Source organism: Amblyomma mixtum, chromosome 2 (assembly GCF_055824585.1).
Source record: "Amblyomma mixtum isolate Tamu chromosome 2, ASM5582458v1, whole genome shotgun sequence".
NCBI classification, from domain to species: domain Eukaryota; kingdom Metazoa; phylum Arthropoda; class Arachnida; order Ixodida; family Ixodidae; genus Amblyomma; species Amblyomma mixtum.
The window spans coordinates 288,356,140-288,374,877 of record NC_143013.1 but is presented as its reverse complement, the minus strand read 5'-3'; the positions used below and the strand labels follow the sequence as shown (position 1 = coordinate 288,374,877).

The 18,738-nt window shown below is 48.2% G+C and overlaps 1 protein-coding gene across 1 annotated transcript in view; it reads left to right on the top strand.

Annotated features, from left to right (window-relative positions):
- Positions 1 to 1,807: 1,807 nt before the first annotated feature.
- LOC149364395 (uncharacterized) overlaps positions 1,808 to 18,738 on the top strand; it is a 30,832-nt gene continuing 13,901 nt past the window's right edge. Inside the window, exons 1-5 of the mRNA XM_089568681.1 lie at positions 1,808 to 1,836; positions 2,631 to 2,726; positions 3,364 to 3,462; positions 4,979 to 5,088; positions 14,231 to 14,422. Of these exons, the coding sequence (XP_089424807.1) occupies positions 1,808 to 1,836; positions 2,631 to 2,726; positions 3,364 to 3,462; positions 4,979 to 5,088; positions 14,231 to 14,422 (526 nt within the window). The remainder of the gene's footprint in view (positions 1,837 to 2,630; positions 2,727 to 3,363; positions 3,463 to 4,978; positions 5,089 to 14,230; positions 14,423 to 18,738) is intronic.

The window sequence follows — 18,738 nt, the reverse complement described above, 5'->3', positions numbered from 1 at the left end:
CATCGGAAGGTGTGTAAGGCAAATATGCGAGCTTCCGTTTCTGAGCGAGAGCTGTACTCCTGGGGTGCAAGTTCAAATTTCGATGACCATTGGGTACCTTACCTTGACCTTGACTCTTGACCCTTGACCTTCACATTTCATTTGAGACACTGGGCACACATCGACAATGACCTTCGATGCCTGCCTCGCAAGGTCAAATCGAACTTAACTGCGCGGTGCTAAGGCCCAATCTATGGTAGTATGACCCCGTGATCATATGACTATGTCCAGGGTGTCTGACCTTCAACTTTGATCCTTTACCCTGACATTTGTTTTGAAACAGCGGAGGCCCTGCTTAACAGGGCTTTAGCTCGCATAGCTAGGTTCCAGCTACGTTGAACCCAAGCCATTTCTGAAATTTCACAAACGCACACGCAAAAACGTATGTGACACTCGTCGCACGCTCTTTTCAGTGAGGCTAGTTGAAGGTATACTTTAAACACAACTCCTTCAAGAACTCGTACCGAGTACAATTCTATAGCACGGCCTTTCGACGTGAAGATTAGAATTTTCTCCGCAACAACGATTTAAAATTGTGACATCTGTTATAATGTCTGGGGTGCTTCTTGACACGTGAACACGTTTAGTATTTCGAGTGTGGTGAGTTTTCAGGCGCTTAATTTAGCATGTGAAAACGTGCACTAGTATCTCGCATCTACCTAAGACTTACCTTAATACTCGGGCACGTAATTTCATAGTGTTTTATTATATACAACAAAACAATTCGCTTCACATTACCGTATGGTGTACCTGTGCAAGCGGCCGGTGATGGCAACATCCGCCTTTCATTTATCGCTCCTTTCTTTCTCATAAGAGGTTCGTCTCTTCAGGCCTGTTTTGATAAAGCGTTAATGCTTTAAGTCCAAGCCAGCGTCAATTTTCTCTTCGCGTCTCATTATTAAGGAAGATGTGTACGAAATCTGAGTCAAAACAGCTCTTATATTTGTCAGGTCCAGAATCAAGCTCGAAAAGTACAGTGGTGAGCAGCCTTGTCTAGAGCGCTCGGGCGGTGCACTTCCTTGCAAACAAATCCAGATTTTGTGGCAGCCTCTAGGGTCCAGCTGCAACGCTTGCACGGAAGTAGCGCCAGATAGCCTCGTAAACAAAGCAGGCACGAAAACTTTGCCCTGTAATGAGGGGCTGCTCTCTAATTTCGGTTTTTGTTACCAAGTGCGCACTGCTCAAGCGCTCTAGACAAGGCTGCTCACCACTGTACGTCCGTGGAATAGGCTTCTAGTTCGTGGCCGCTGCCTTGAGACTTTCAGGCGGCCATTGCAGGCCGACGGCCTCAGTGAGGTGAGGCTTTGGCGGTGGGGTGAGGCGGGGTGGGTGGGTGGGGTGGGGTGAGGCTTTGGCGACATAGCGTGAATCACCTGGAGGTGTCAGACCGTACGGAAAAGACTGTGGACCACCCAGTGACGAAGGCGGTGTTATGTTTGCTTGAGCACGCTCATGCCACTATTTTTAAAGGCATGTATATGGTAATCAAGTTTAACTTTGCTGGCTGGCGACGAATGATTTCATTCCAAAATAATCAAAACTTTGCTGTCGTATAGGTTACGGGCATCGACAACGGCATAGTTTTGTTTGTGGGCGCTGGTCGAAAGGCGCTGGCTATGTCACAGAGGAGGATCAGGAGGAGGAAAAATTAATTGTTTCAGCGCGAGCAGTGAGCTTCCCCCGGGAGAGATACTCAGTCCAGGAGTCCTCCGACCATCTCTTCCAGTGCGGTGCGCCTATTAAGACGAAGCTGCGCCATATAGCCAGAATGGCGACCTCCCAGGAGAAACACTTGCGGTTAGGTAATGGGAGCTCTCGTGTGGGGTAGGTGGCATTCCCCCCACCCCACCCTCGACATCTCGTGGTTTGTGCCGTCTGCAGGAGGCAGCGTCATCACATAGTGAGATCACATAACCTAACCAAAAGTGTCGCGTGACCTGCTTTTGTCATGCACAATCTACTCCTGTATTTCAGTTATTATAGCAGAATCCATTTTTGAAGGAGTATAGACACCTAATTTTGGTGGCACATTTTCTTCTTAACAATGATGCGGTAGACACTACTATGCATGTGCTATTCGCGTACAACCAATAAATAATTTAGAATCGAATTTTTCTGCCATGCTGTTTCGATTTCGGTTTCAACAGCCGAGCGGTGGCTATGACGTCAAAGTGTGATTATATGTCACGTGAGGCACGAAAAAGGCCGATATAATCGCTGCTTCATCGTTTTAATTCACTACAGTGCTGAAGCCAGCATTCCTCAAGGGCCGGAATGACAGCGAGTCTATAAGTAGCGAGTGTTGCAGTTTTTCATGCCTCACGTGACTTATAACCACACTTTGACATTACTGACATCGTCCGTCTGTTGAAACTGTAACAGCAAGAGAAATTCGACCATAAAGTATTTAGCGGTCGCCGGAGGATAACACGTGGCAATCCATGTATACTAATGCCATATGCATCATTACCAATAAGAAAACACGCGCCCAAATGTTAGGTGTCCATACTCCTTTAGGACTCCCTCCCCTGTACACACAGTCACATTGCTGATCGCGCAGTATTTCCTGGAAGCATCTCATCCGCACGCAGGCAACCCTCCCCGAAGCCGGGCCTCGCAAAAGAGAGGAAGAGCGAAAGCAGGAGACCTTCGAGGAGGCTGACTCCAGCAGAGGCCGTACTAGCCGGGTATGTGTCCCGTCTTCCTTGCGTTTCGAGATGCGTGGTCCGACTGAAGCGCGTGTCGAGTAATCCTTTCAGCGTCGAACCATGGGAGCCGGTTCGTTAGGTGTACATTTGACCGGATAGTCTGCACTCGGGTAAAACCTATGCAAACGACCATTCCCGCAAGAAGCCCTGACTTTAAGGTTCTTTCCCTTCATTCCTGAAGAGACAATATCGTAAGGTCCCTATTGTGCAAAGGATCTAACGTGTATGATGTACTGGGAGCATTTCTGAAGACGGCCATTCTAACGAATACACCGAGGCATCTATTGTACTTCTCTGACGAAATATCTAAAAAGTTCTCTGAAACCCATTTCGCTTCCTTGAAATTTCCGGTCTCATTAAGAGTTGACACATGGTTCCGATGAAGATACGCTGTCAGTAATCCAAGTAATCGCCCTTTTGACGCTAAATGTCACTCGCCGTGTGGCCCAAGATCGAAAACTTCAGCACTCAGCTGCAGCAGTGCTGGCGTCATGACTGTCGCAATAGTATCGGTGCATAACTGTGAACTGCGTGAGCTCTGCTACTTGCTTTCTCGTGGCATTACGGCTGCGCACAGGCGCTGCTTTATTCCTCACCGACCAAACGTCCCTTCCAGCGCTGTCTTATTCCCGGACTCTGAGGATGAGGCATGGTTCGAGAAGACCATCAGCCTCCCCAAACAGTTCGAAGGGGTGACGCCGCCACCAGTCGAAGTGTGAGTGGATCGGCAGACGATCGAAAGGGCGTCTTTTTTTCTTCTTCTTCTGGCTTATGCTTTGTGATGCCCGTCTCATTTCGTACATAGACTTCTTACAGGGTTGTAGAGTTCACTATGCACTCTAAGCAGAAAAGAGTAAAAAGGGAGTATGTTGTCCTCTATAGCCCACGCCCTTTCATTAAAGGGAGTGCGATATATGAGGGCTTACTCCCATTTTACTCCCATATAAGAGTATTCTTGTTCAGAGTCTGTAAGAAGGGAGCCTCGGGTCCTTTTGTAGTGAAGGGAGAGACAGAGGGAAGAAAACATTGTTGCTGAAAAGCTTCGAGACCCCCCAGGGGGCCTCTTCGTGTTCGATTTTTTTGCCTCCCAGGTGGAGCCCTCACCCCAGGGCTCCAGTGTCTGCAGGCGTTCGAGCGGCCCTTTTAATCAGCTTTCGCTTACCTTTAGGCCGGTAGCTGGACAGAGCAGACTCCCAGGAGGAAGGGGTGGGTTTTCTGTATCTAGCGCCTTAGGTGAGATGCAACTGAATTCTGGTATTGAGAAAAAGGGGCAAAAAAAAAGATGTCAGAAAATTCTGTCATCCGGGGAAAGCTGATATCACACTCCTTTATATGTGAAAGTAACATCTTTCACTTTAATCGTCTAATATAATTGTCGCATCAAGAAACTGAATGCATGTTTAAAGTATCTCATGCAACTAAAAAGTACTGCGAGAGGAGCTTTTCTTAGTTCCTTTTTTTTATATACTGCAAGAGCAGTATGATTGGCACTTGGCAAAAATGCCGACGTTATCTGTGTAAAGATAAGACATTCTCTCTGTGTGAAGCCGCAGTGGGTGACGTCTCTTCCCTCCAAAAACGCACACCCCCCCCCCCCCCCCCCCCCCCCCCCCCCGTCCCCCGCCTATCTCTACCCTCAACAAGGCCTCCACAAACGAGACGCCCATGCAGCAGAGGAAACGAAAAAGCGACGGCGAAATCATATTCAAAGACGCAGTGAGATGGCCAGCTGCCCACTAGACGCACCCCCCACCAGCCACCTTCCCCCACCGCCTCCAACCACCCAGTAAAAGCATTCATTTGAGTAAAACTGCCGAAGTAATCATCGAGGGTAATTCCAGCTCTTGTCGTAGCTTTCTCTTATTAGGTTTCATGATGGTCCTGTCAATTCTTGTAGCGAACGCTACACTACGCTAGTCTGCGGCGCGTTAGGGGCAGTCGTCGCAGGCCAGTACTGCGCATGTGCCGTAACCATGTCAACCATAGCAACCGGTTGCCATAGTTGTTAGGCGCCGTGCGTGTTATGCTCGGCGCCTAACATATCTTTCGCTATCTATATCCTGGCCTAGCTGAGCTGAGGCAGAGCAATTTTTTTTTCTTCTTGCCCTCAAGAAGAACCATGTCCAGATTAGCGATAAATGCAGCCGAAATAGACCCTAATGCGAACTGTCATTTTTCTGCGGGAAAAAGACTAACAGAGGTGGAAAGTTAAGCTGCGTCCTTTGATGCAGGGAGGACGGTTCTGTGACTCCATTCTCGTACATTGTGTACGTCATCTTCAGCGGCTTCCTCGTGGTACTCGTGCTCATCGCTATCCTCGCCTACCTCATCTCTTTCGCGCGTGAGTGCATGTTCTCCTCACTTCCTTTATTTTTAATTTTATTTAAATGTCCAAACGTTATATTGTTTGTCCTTGGTATGCGATGAAGCATTGATACGGTGTGGTATGGCATGGTATGGTTAGGCTTGTATACGGTGTATAGTATGATATGGCAACGTATGGTATTGTATGGTAAGGTGTGTTATGGTATGGTATGGTATGGTATGGTATGGTATGGTATGGAAAGGTATGGTATTCTATGGTAACGTACGGTGCTGTATGGTATGGTATGGTATGGTATGGTATGGTATGGTATGGTATGGTATGGTATGGTATGGCATGGTATGGTATGGTATGTTTAACGCCCTGGAGCTGCACATGAGCTGTGACAAACTTTGTAGTGGAGGGGCGCTTCTGATCAATATCCACCACCAGAGGTGTACTCACATTACAAAGCAAACAGGGCGTTAGCATTTCGTGGACGGAAACAATTGTCGGGGAGGTATTGAATCGACGGAAGACGCAGTGCGAACAGTCCTTGACGACAAGACGACACAAGCTGAAAACTGCAGTGCTTCCCTAGAAATTGTTACAACGAGGCAATTAAAGAGCCGACAAGACAAGTCAGTTGAGTGCTTACTCGATCCACTGGTCTTGTCCTATTCACTCCTTCGCCCTCTTTGGGCGCTTTTGTATCGTACTGGTTCCCGCAATGAAAGTCTCGATCTCTGAGCTATCATCTACAAGTTCGTTTAATGTGCCGGCCACGGCGCGAGAATGAAATTCCCTGAGCCATTGGCACTCTAAATATAAATACGTCCATATGGAAGTAAAAAGGAAACAAGCGGCCCTCTAGTACACTTTCTTTTACAAAAGGGAGTGTGCTACAGGGCAGTTTGCTCCCTTTTCACTTCTTTAGGTTTAGAGTGATGGTGGCGAAATCCCCGGAATATAAAGAAGAAAGCCCTCAGGCCAAGGCAACGTGCAGAAGAGCAGCATCTTTAAGAAACACTGTGTGGCTATAATGCCTTAAAAGGTCGCTGCCATTGCCGTCAGCATGGGCCCACCGTGAGCGAGTGGTTAAGGTATAGAAAGGATTGTCCAGTCACCTGCATTGCTGACTGGTTTGTCGCATACGAGCCAGTACAAGTAAATAACACTCTGTAACATGAAATGCCATATGGAACTTGTTCTGTATCAGCCAGTCAGTCTGATAACATTGTAACGGAAATGACGTGTGCCTGACCGGCATGCAGCGTTGCCTATAAAAGGACGCTGCTGCCTCTGTTCTCGCTTCGGCGAGCGCGGCTTCGGCCGCTTATCTGTTTTTTGAGCAGCGTCCGCTCCGGCGGACGCAGTTGTTGCTGCGACGCGTGTCTTTCCTTTCCTCTCTCTCCTTCCTCTGATCTTTTAATTCTCCTCTATCTGCACGTGGCAGCGGTGGTGGCTCGGCTGGAGCCAGTAGGCAGGCCCGTGCAATTTCCTTTTCATCCTTCTCTCAGTCACAACAACAACAACAACAATAAAGAGCTTTTTGCGTTGCTGCCACTGAAGCGTCTGTCTGCTGCTTAGAACAGCACATCTGGCGACGAGGATGGGATCCGGCGCGCAGTAAACCGCCGCCGGGCAGCAGCAGTCACGAGGCTGAACCGCCTACGGTGCAAGGCGACACGGAGCCCTTGCAGCCACGATCTCATCGGCGGCCAGGAGTAACGCAAGAACGCCGGAGGAGCGCAGTAACGCCGGAGGAGCGCAGAAACGCCGGAGGAGCGCAGAAACGCCGGAGGAGCGCAGTAACGCCGGAGGAGCGCAGTAACGCCGGAGGAGCGCAGAAACGCCGGAGGAGCGCAGAAACGCCGGAGGAGCGCAGAAACGCCGGAGGAGCGCAGAAACGCCGGAGGAGCGCAGTAACGCCGGAGGAGCGCAGAAACGCCGGAGGAGCGCAGAAACGCCGGAGGAGCGCAGAAACGCCGGAGGAGCGCAGAAACGCCGGAGGAGCGCAGTAACGCCGGAGGAGCGCAGAAACGCCGGAGGAGCGCAGAAACGCCGGAGGAGCGCAGAAACGCCGGAGGAGCGCAGAAACGCCGGAGGAGCGCAGTAACGCCGGAGGAGCGCAGAAACGCCGGAGGAGCGCAGTAACGCCGGAGGAGCGCAGTAACGCCGGAGGAGCGCAGTAACGCCGGAGGAGCGCAGAAACGCCGGAGGAGCGCAGAAACGCCGGAGGAGCGCAGAAACGCCGGAGGAGCGCAGAAACGCCGGAGGAGCGCAGAAACGCCGGAGGAGCGCAGTAACGCCGGAGGAGCGCAGTAACGCCGGAGGAGCGCAGAAACGCCGGAGGAGCGCAGAAACGCCGGAGGAGCGCAGAAACGCCGGAGGAGCGCAGAAACGCCGGAGGAGCGCAGAAACGCCGGAGGAGCGCAGAAACGCCGGAGGAGCGCAGAAACGCCGGAGGAGCGCAGAAACGCCGGAGGAGCGCAGAAACGCCGGAGGAGCGCAGAAACGCCGGAGGAGCGCAGAAACGCAGGAGGAGCGCAGAAACGCCGGAGGAGCGCAAGAACGCAGATAAGTGAAATTTGCTTATTATGGCAGAACCTGGACATGGTCCTAAGCTCGGCAGAATGCCCGAATTCAACCCGAAAATCGACAACATACGCTCGTATTTTGAACGCTTCGAGAACTTCGTAGACATAAATGATGTCTCTGCAGACAAGAAACTAAAGTTGTTCCTGAACGTACTCGATGCGCAAGCATACGAAGAGCTAAAGAAGATAATTGTGCCTCATTTGCCTTCTCAGAAGACTTTCGAAGAAATTAGACAGCTTCTGGAAGCTCATTTCAGCCCAGCTCATTCAATTATCGCAGAGCGTTGTAAATTTAATCGCCGAATGCAGCAAGAAAATGAAAGCGTCAAAGATTTCATCACTGAACTGAAGCATCTTGCAAGAGATTGCAATTTCGGCACGTTTTTAAATGATGCCTTAAGGGACAGGCTTGTAGCTGGTTTGCGTGACGAGGAAACGCAACGGGCTCTTTTTGCACAGCCTGACTTGACGTTCGAGCTGGCGTGCCAAACGGCGCTAGATAAAGAGCTGGCGGCACAACAGGCGAAGCAAATGCATGAGTTTGACACAAAACCGTGCAGCGTCAACGTCATTCAGGGCGAACGTCGCCGTGATAAGGAAAAGAAATCGAGGACGGTTGCATGGCCAAAAGATAAACGCGAGGAAGAGCGGCGAAGTGCTTGCAAGCATTGCGGAAAGAGTCATGCGGGAGAAAAATGTTGGTATCGCAACCACACCTGCAGAAATTGTAACAAAAAAGGGCATTTGCAAGCCGTCTGCAAAAGCGGAGCCAAAGCAAAAGCTGTCAGATACGTCGACACCACGGACGACGAATTCGAGGACTTCAGTTGTCAGACTGTGTTCTTCTCGGGCAAAAGTTCAACGGGCTACAGCGTCGACCTGAACATTGAAGGGAAGTCTGTTTCGATGATAATTGACACAGGTGCAGCGGTCACGATCGTACCAGTTATATAAGCAGTGTTTCCCGCATGTTAAGTGTGTAGAATCCAATGTGTCGTTGCGCACTTACACCGGAGAAAAGCTGAAGGTAATTGGAAAAGCAAACGTCTTAGTCAAGCAGGACGCAAGCGAAATCTCTTTGCCTGTTGTGGTAGTGAGTAGTTAGTAGTGAGTAGTTAATATGTGAGACTGCATGAGACATGATTTCTTTCCCTCTTTTTTTTTTGCCTACTACGGGAGGCCAGCCTGGCGATGCAAAGTTACGATAAGAAAAAATAAAAGGAAAGAAAGTATCACATATTAATCATGCGCATGCGCTCTACGACGTGGCGGGATTTAGCGAACTGATATTGTGGCAGGGCGTGTGTCCTCGTGCTCGGAACAGCGTAGCAGACGACGCTCTGCCTTCGTGCGCGTGCGCGAACTCTCGCCTTGTTGCACGCTTATCGCCGTTATAAGGCGCTGACCAGCAGTTTGGTCGACGCTCGCGCTATATTATTAAAAATCAGGGAGGCTGTACTTCAACGACTGGCAAAGCACAATATCACTGTAAAAGAACAGAAATGTGAATTTTTCAAGCAGTCCGTCGTTTATCTTGGACACAAAGTGACAGCTGATGGCATTTTTCCAACATCAACAAAATAAAAGCCATCACGGAAGCACCTCAGCCAAGCAACGTAACTGAGTTACGAGCCTTCTTGGGTCTGCTTAATTTCTACGCCAAATTCATCAAAGATTTAGCCACAGTAGCTGCACCAATGTACGATATGCTAAAAAAAGACACGAGTTGGGCGTGGACGGACGAATGTTCAAGATCATTCGTGGAAGCCAAGCTGCGTCTTGTAGACAGTCAAGTTGTGACTTTTTACGACGTGAAAAAGCCAATCGGTTTCAGCTGCGACGCGTCGGACTACGGTCTTGACGCAGTAATTTTTCACGTCATGCCTGATGGTTCGGAAAGACCCATTTCATTTGCCTCCAGAACATTGAGTGTAGCGGAGCGCAACTATGCGCAAGGCGAGAAGGAAGCCCTAGCATTAATTTTTGGTCTGAGCAGGTTTCATAGATACCTGTACGGGCGCAAATTCACGCTGTATACAGACCACCAACCACTGTTGGGGATCTTGGCATCAGATAAACCAATTCCTTCTTTGGCTGCAGCTAGGATTCAGCGTTGGGCTATCACCTTAGCAGCTTATCAGTACACACTGCGCTACAGGAACGGCAAAAACATGGAAGTTACCGACGCTTTTTCAAGGCTTCCACTTCTGGTGAAGCATAAAGACGACACTGAAGAATGTCTTGCAGTGTTTGAGTCAACGCCTCTCACTGCGAGCCAGGTTGCTGCTGCGACTAAAAGGGATCGCCTTCTTTCCAAAGTCGTGCAGTTCACCTTATCTGGCTGGCCCGCGCACCACGATGATAAATTTCAGCCCTTTTACGTTCGTCGAAACGAACTATCGTATGAGCAAGGCTGCATCACGTGGGGTCAGCGAGTGATCATTCCGGACGAACTTCGAGAAGCAGGATTAACATTGCTACATGAAGAACACCCTGGAATGCAAAGAATGAAAATGCTTGCTAGGTCGTTTGTTTGGTGGCCGTTGATTGACAAGAAATATGCTCAAGAAGAACTCTAGTTTGGGCTAGTTGGTTCATGATTCAGCAGGAAAATGGCGCAAAAGACGTGGACAAAAGAGACAAACACGACAGGACCAGCGCAGGATGGCGCTGGTCCTGTCGTGTTTGTCTCTTTTGTCCACGTCTTTTGCGCCATTTTCCTGCTGAATTGACAAGAACATTGAAGACACTATCCGTCATTGTACAGAGTGCCAAACGACCATGCCTGCGAAGGCACCAGGGCCATTGCACCCATGGACTTATCCAACTCGTGTTTGGCAGAGAGTCCATGTCGATTTCACCATGAAGGATGGCTCGAACTTGTTCCTTCTAGTAGACTCTTACTCAAAGTGGATAGAAGTAAAATGCCTCCGCACTACGACGACGTCGAAAACAATCGACTGTCTCATGGAGATATTTGCAGCGTATGGCTACCCGGACGAACTAATCAGTGATAATGGACCTCAGTTTACTGCGCAGGAGTTCTCCAATTTCACCTCTTCTCACGAGATTCGCCACACGCGTACGCCACCCTACCACGCTTCATCGAACGGGGCAGCAGAAAGGCTAGTTCAGACGACAAAGGCCACTCTACTCAAGCAAGTGCTTCACGACAACCTAACAGGGCAGAACAGAACTCTGCATCAACGACTTAACGACTTCTTGCTTGCTTACAGGAACACCCCGAACTCCGTAACAGGAAGAACGCTGGCTGAGCTGTTCCTGAAATTACAACCCCGAGTGAAGCTTTCGCTCCTGAAGCCAAGTTTTGTGCAGGACATGCACAGCCGCCAAGCCAGAGACGCCACTCATCGCAACGAGGGCCGAGGAAGGGACCCGCAGATGGAAGCCGGTGACGCAGTTCTCGTCAAGACTACGAGAGGGGAAACCCTGTCATGGGAGGAAGCGGTCGTAATGCAACGTGTAAGCGACTCTACGTTTGTAGTCAAAGTCGGTGACCAGTTTCGTTTTGTGCATATCGACCACTTGAGACCCAGCTGGATATCGGGTGCAAAGTCATCACTCCATCCCGACGTCGCAAAGGAAGCGCATCCTGAGTCCACTCCAAGTGCCGCTGTTCAGCGAGACTTGCCATCAGCTCCCTCCGTGCCTGCTGGCTCCGTGATTAGTGGTCCCACTGCGGACAAGCTTGAGGATGTTCGCATAGATGACGCCACTTCAAATGAGGAACCGGCATCGCAGCCTGAGGCAAGACACATGGCAGCGCAGCCTTCAAGTTCCACCGCATCAACCATGGCTACACCCGAAGAGGCCCATTTGCGAAGAAGTAATCGAACAAGACGTCCTCCTGATCGCTATCAAGCCTCCAGTTATGAACGCGGAAAGAAACTCGTGTAGCTTTGATTAAGGAGGAAGGAATGTTCTGTATCAGCCAGTCAGTCTGATAACATTGTAACGGAAATGACGTGTACCTGACCGGCATGCAGCGTTGCCTATAAAACGACGCTGCTGCCTCGAATAAAGAGCTTTTTGCGTTGCTGCCACTGAAGCGTCTGTCGGCTGCTTAGAACAGAACAGAACTTAACATTAATAAATTGGAAATAATGCCTCTCCCTACAGGGTCAAGGTGCCTCGTTGTATAAGCGACATTCCGATTCGGCCTAGGTGTAGTGGATTAATCATTCCTTCAACCTTGAACTCCTGAGCTGACCAAATGACTAGCAGTGCTAATGACACATTAAAGTTTTGCAGCGTGAGCTCATTAGCGCTTCTATTTCCTTTTAGTTGCTTCTCTGTACAACTCTTCGGTGCCGAAAACTATACTGCTTACCTTAGATCCCGTAACCATTATAATGTTAATTTTGCGGTTGAAATGGTCTAGAATAATGCTATATGCTTCGCATTGTCTAACTATATTCCAACAGCCAACATAACATCAGTCGGTGCAAAGGCTTAGCGTATTCATCATGTAAATTTTTCCCTCCAATTAGTTAAATCTGCTGCAATCAGTATTCGAATCGTGTCATATGGCTCGTTAAAAAGACTAGACCAGAATGAAGACGAGACTGCATGGCGTCTCATTCTTCATTTACGCTGTTAATTTACCTTTAGATGACATGAACCAGCTGCGGCAGCTTGTTTTATTGTCACCGATCTATCACTCCTCAAGTGCCGATCACCTACAAAAACTGCTCTAGCTAACTTCCGCAGACACCTTTTAAATATCGTTCTTATGAAGTATGTGCACATCAAACAGCTGTATGCACATTCCCATAATTAAGGCATATTATGCGCTTTTTCTCAGGCATTTCTCGCGCTCCTTTTTGATGACGCTTACCTGAGCGTTATTTTATTACATTGTTGCTTTTAATTTTGCCGCTGTGATATTGTACGACCCATTTATTCTTGAGTGTATTTTCTGTAATTTATTTTTGTAACTTCTATGCCGTATATTCCCTCTTATAGTTCACTGTCCTCTGCAATGCTTCGGCGGCAGAGCAAATGTGAAATGCACTATCGGGCATTTTTCTCCTGTTTTATTGGCAGCTGCTCCACCACGTAAGCATGCACTGTCCCTTTGTTTTTAACTACCACTTTGTGTTTGATGAAGGCCGCTTGCTTCTGGGAAGCAGGCATTTAAATATAGGCTTTGCACCCATCTGCTCGTGCTCATGCCTCGCCAAAATAATATTTCAGTAGATAATTAGGGGCACCTAATTTATTTTTAATTTATTCTTTTGTTAATAATTCAAACTCATGCATTCTTTCGAGTGCATTGTAGGAGAAGATAATGCAGGTAGCGCATTACTGAAATGAAAGTGCAGAGTAGGATATTCAAATTCAACAAAACTACAAAACTCATGAACCTAAATCTGTGAGACGACAAAAATTGCCTAATAAAGTAAAAACTGACATCGGGAAGTGCGTCATTGTGGCTTACTAGGTATAAGAAGAGTATTAGCTTCGGTTCTGCATCTTCGACTATCCGCAATACAAGTAATCGGCTACTCGGATGATGATGGTGGTGGTGATGATCATGATTATTTTTTCCTAATGTCGCAAGAACCCCTTGGCCAAAGCGCGCCATTCCTAACGTGTTTTGGTCTGCACGAGTTGTCAAAGACCCGTTTTTCGGAGCATTTTACACAACAAAAGCCGAGTACCGGATCAGAGGGAACATTTCTAGCCATTTCAGACCTTCCAGTACCCCGCAATGGAATGGAACAATATGCCACTTGGAAAGACGATAAGAATTAGATAAATCCGGAAGAACACAATTCTTGTCATACAGCTGTCCTGGTAGAGCATGTTTCTCAGCGCGTATCGAGGAGGCCTTAGGCAAAGTACAAGTGGCGAATGAATAATGCACTTTCGTTGCTTTCCAGTCCATAAAGTTTGAACAAACGCTTCTGTTTTGCGCGCCCACCACCACGTGTTACGTGGTGCCGATCATCAAAAATTACGGGAGGAGTTTTTGAATGTTTAGTACAATTAGCGATTTCCTAAGGCCGATTGAATTAGTCGATGCGAGCGCGGAAAGCATTTTAGAAGTGGTATTGTGCGGCACATAGGCAGAGAAGGTCATCAGTATCAATATCTCCTCGCAGCATTGCATCGTACTTTTTATTCAAACATAAGTGAAAACATATCCATTGAGCTACGCGGTGTTCGCTACTGGCAGCCGACAGATGGCGCTAGTTGGTGACGTGATGGTATCCATCCGGATTTCGATGCAGGCGCAATCACTGTCCCTGAGGCCCTGTGGTTTAGAGATAGTCATGTTCGCTTGAATGAATCTGCGGTGGAAGTTAACAAAAAGCGATCGGAAGTTTGGTGGCTCAAAAGCAGCGAGGTGACTTAAGGTTAGAAGTGTCGCATTAAAATGTATTTAAAGGAAATGGCAAATTTATAGACCAATTCAAAAAACCTGCAAAAAAATATAAATAAAAGGCCGAGGATGATAGCAACAGCCGCCACCCCGTTTCAAAGGGGACGCTCCTATCTTCCATTCATCCATCGAGCATGTCCCTGAGAGCTGGCCGTGTTCTTTGCTGACGCAGCGGCGAATAACGCGACGAGCACGAGTCCTGCGGCTCTGTGCTACTACGACCCCACCATGAGCACCAAGCACAAGTTTCCCTTCACTCGGACTCAGCTGTGCGTCGAGTGTTGCTCCTACGTCGTCTACGACGGCCTCGACATCGACGCCACGGGGAGCATCCAGGAGCGGACAGGGGCCGCAACGCCGCCTGGTGAGCGCCGTGATATTAAGGCATAAGCTTTTAATGGCTCATAGTGGCGGCCACCCATCCACATGCTACCCCGGCTTCCTGCCAACGCATATTCAATGCTCCTTGTCTAGCGTAAGGACGCTGGAGAGCGTTGCGGGAAAGCCTTTCGCCTCACCACACTTTAGATCACCAGAGTGCCCCCTCGAAATTTTTGTGCTTCCGTATCAGAAACCTTGCTCGAAGCGCCGGAAGCCACCAGCAGCGCTCAACGTATTACACAACACATTCATTGTATAATTTTCTAACGTTTTGTATTTTAAGGAAATAGCTGTAACGAAGACTCCCTCCTGGGTGAGCCGAGTCACCATCGGCGTAGGCTCTCGAAACTAACCTCTCCCTCGTTCATCTACTGGTCAGTGAGTTATCCAGAAGGTACTGAGACGAATGGGACATGTCAGAGCTCTTTGATCATAGCTGTTGCGAAATGGGCCTGGTGGTGGTGAAAACTTTTAATTACTGAATTAGAGTTTGGGAGCCACAGAGTGGCCCCGCTACATGGTCGGCGTCCCTAGTCCGGGACACCACATGACAATGCCCCGTCTCTCGCCCGTTTCACCAGAGCCCTTTGGGACTCAAGCGAGGAGCAGTTGAGGAGGGCAGTCTCCCATGCCTCTCTGGAGGGGGTAGGGAAAGGGGGGAGGTGGGGATTTTGAGTACATGCCCACATCATGTGGAAGATATCACAGGTCTCCCCACAGTGCGGGCATCGCCCATCCGTGTTAGGATCGTAATGCTTTAAGATTGCAGGACAGAGTAGAGTACCTGTCTGCAGGAGCCTTAAAGTTCGCTCCTCCGTCTTACTCAGCCCCTTTGCAGGGGCCGGCAAAAGGCGGTGGATGTCGCTATAATGCGTTATAATTTCCCTGAATCGCAGCAGCGGCTGGTTAGTCTCCGAGCCAGAAGAGCTGGGATGAGGAGCCCGGTGAGTAAGCGCTCGGGCAGCCGCGTCAGCGGCCTCATTACCTCGTAAGCCATGGTGGCCAGGAGCCCAAATGATTCCTTTGGGCGTTGGATCAGTGGCAGTCCGTCTTAGAATACAAGCAGCTAAGGGGGAGATCTCCCCTGCCAAGTAATGATCACATGCTTTTCGGGAGTCCGTAATGATGATTCTCGAATTGGCGTGGGCGGCAGCAAGCGCTATCGCTACTTCCTCGGCTCGCATTGAATTCGGGGCTCGAAAAGAGAGTCCATCAACGTGCATTTCCTGGTGAACGACAGCGGCCGTGTAAAATCCCGTGGGCGATGGGCCTGCTACGTCTACATAATATACACCGGGTCGGGAGCCGTGTTGTCTCTCAAGAGCCCGAGCCCGCGCTTGTCGCCTGTTTACGTGCATGTCGGTGTCCATGTTACGGGGGAGCGGGGAGACCCAGAGCATATGGCGCCACAGTACTGGGATACGCTCCGCCTCCTCTGGAGTGTAGTCGTGTTGGATGTGTAAGCGGTTTAGCAGGCGGCGCCCAGGGGCCGTCTGCATGAGCCGCGTGTATTGGTTCACGAGGTGGGCCTCCCGCAGCTCCTGGTAGGAGTTTAGCACCCCCAATGCCGTGAGTTTGGCATTAGAGGTAGCCACCGGGAGATCCAGGGCTCGCTTAGTTGCCTTGCGGATGATGGCGTCTATTCGCGCCTCGTCTTGCTTAGTAGTGCGGAGATATGGCACGGCGTAGAGGATCCGGCTAGTCACGAAGGCATAGACGAGCCGAAGCGCGTCCCTGCCCCGCAGACCGCCCCGCTTGTTGGAAACGCGGCGGATCATGCGCCCTACCTGTTCGCCTACTCTCTTGAGTTTCAGAATGGTGGAGTCCGGGCCTAGATCTGCCACAAATAAATCCAGCACACCTACTGGGCCAAAACTAGGCGGTTAGCAGTTTATCACGACGCCTGTGGACAGTAAAATGGACTGCGTACTGGTTATAAACTCCGATATGGTGTATAACCGCTGTGGTGTTTGGCAACAAAAATCGGTGGAACAGACACAGTAACAAAAAGGCTAGATCCATCATCATCGTGATTCACCTGACTACGCCCAGTGAACGACAAAGGCCTTTCCCATATCTATCCAATTAATAAGGCCCTGTGCCAGCTGCGGCCGCCAAATCCCCGGCGACTTCTTTACCTCAACCCCCGCCACCTTAACTTCTTGACGCCCCCCGCTACGCTTACATCCTCTTGGAATCCAGTCCGTTACCCTTAATGAGCATCGGTTATCTTGCCATCGCATTTCATGTTCTGCCCACGCCCAATTCTTTCTTTGATAGGTATTGTACTCCAAAAGAGAAATTAAAAGCTAAAATAAGCAGCCCATAGCAGCGTTTTTGAAGTTAATGGAGACGAACAATTATAGTTCTTGTTTGACGTTCCCACCTGGTGTGTCTGCCTGCTAACCTCCGCGATGTGCTCGTACACTACGGGTTGCGCAGAAATAAAGGCTTCAAGGTGAGTCTTTAGGAAGTTGAACTCGCGGCCGCTAATTAGAGAGACCACTTTATGTGGATGACGCGTAGAAACAACACCGGTGCCTGGTTCGTTTTCTGCACGAAAATAGCCACCAGGATTTTACCTGATAACAGTATTCAAATTCAAATTCAAATTTTATTTTGCCACCATGGTACAGATGATGGCGGGGACCCGTAGTAAAAGCTGCCGTTTGACAGCTTGACAAGGCCACGGGCCCCCACTTTGACAGCAATGCAGTGGTTTGGTTTTTTTTTTTCACACACACGCAAAAAGAAAGAAAATACAGGAAATACAGATAACAAAGGAAAAAAATACATATAGCAGAGCTCTTATCAGGTTACAGTAGTCAGCATAAAATTAACAGCATTGTCCTGGCTGAAAAGGAAAACTTACAATGATGGTGAAAGAAAGAAGAATTAGGTAAACAAATCACAGAAAAAAAAAGGTTACGTGTAGTGTAAAATATACTCGAACAGTTTGTGGCGTGTTGTATTTTGGAGGTCAATATCGTTTTGTGCGAGTTTGTTAAGAAGTCGCGGTAGTTTATTTTCTAATGTTCGATTACCATAGAAAGTTCTGTATGTTTTTACGTTCCATTGCGCTATATTTCTTTTGCTGTACATTGCATCTCGTTTTTCTAAACCAGCTAATTTGGATAGAAAAGATATATTGTTCAACACCTCATTTTTCACACACTTGCTTAGACGATAGTCATAAAACTTAGTAATTGGAAGTAAGCTATACTTTGAGGAAAGTGCGGCCGTATGGTAGGTATGCGAAACATTTTCAACAATTCTTAAAATTTTTTTCTGTAACAACTGTAGTTTCTGAAGATTGCCTGCTGTTATTGCACCCAGGTTAAATGGCAATAGCTGAAATGAGATTGTATCAATGAATTATATAGCATTAGCATTACATTTCGCGGAAGTATCTCACGGTTCTTTTAAAGAAGACCAATAATACGTGAGCATTTATTTACTACAAAGCTAACATGATCATGCCATGACATTCTTTCATTAAATATTATACCTAATGTTTTAAATGAGGCACAACTTCTAAGGGTACGGAATGAAGGAATATATTCTTGGTGAGACAGACCTTCTTGTTTCTACCTCTGAAAACAACGACTTTAGTCTTTGCTGTGTTAATCCGCAACGCATTTCTTTTACTCTAGTTTTCTATTTGCTTCAGTGCATTGTGTGCAGTATCTGTGAGTTCAGCTGCATTATCTCCAGCAAGAAAAATACCGGTGTCATCAGCATAGATGATAAATTTAACGAATGGAGTTGCATGTACAATGTCATTGAAGGGAAGATTAAACAGAAATGGACCCAAAATGCTACCTTGTGGAACGCCACAGACTACAGATTGCATATCTGAGAGGAGACCATTTATTGCTACTGCCTGTTTGCGATCCATGAGGTATGACTGCACAAGCGATAGTGCAGGGCCGCGGAAGCCACAACGCTCAAGTTTACGAAGAAGTATTGTATGGTTTAATAAGTCGAATGCCTTCGAAAAATCAAGAAAAATACCAATGACTATCCTATCATTTCGAGTTCGTTCAATATAAATTCTCGTTGATCTAATAGTGCAAGTTCAGTAGAGCGGTGCTTATGGAAGCCATACTGAGCCGCTGTTATAATTTTGTGTTTTTCTTCAAATTGCAAAAAGTTTCTGAGTACTACTTTTTCTAGTAGCTTAGAAAACACGGGTAAGATAGATATTGACCTGTAATTTCCGAGCTGGTTTTTATCACCCTTTTTAAAGATAACTGTTACACGTGCAATCTGCATTTTACGAGGAAATACAGCGGTACT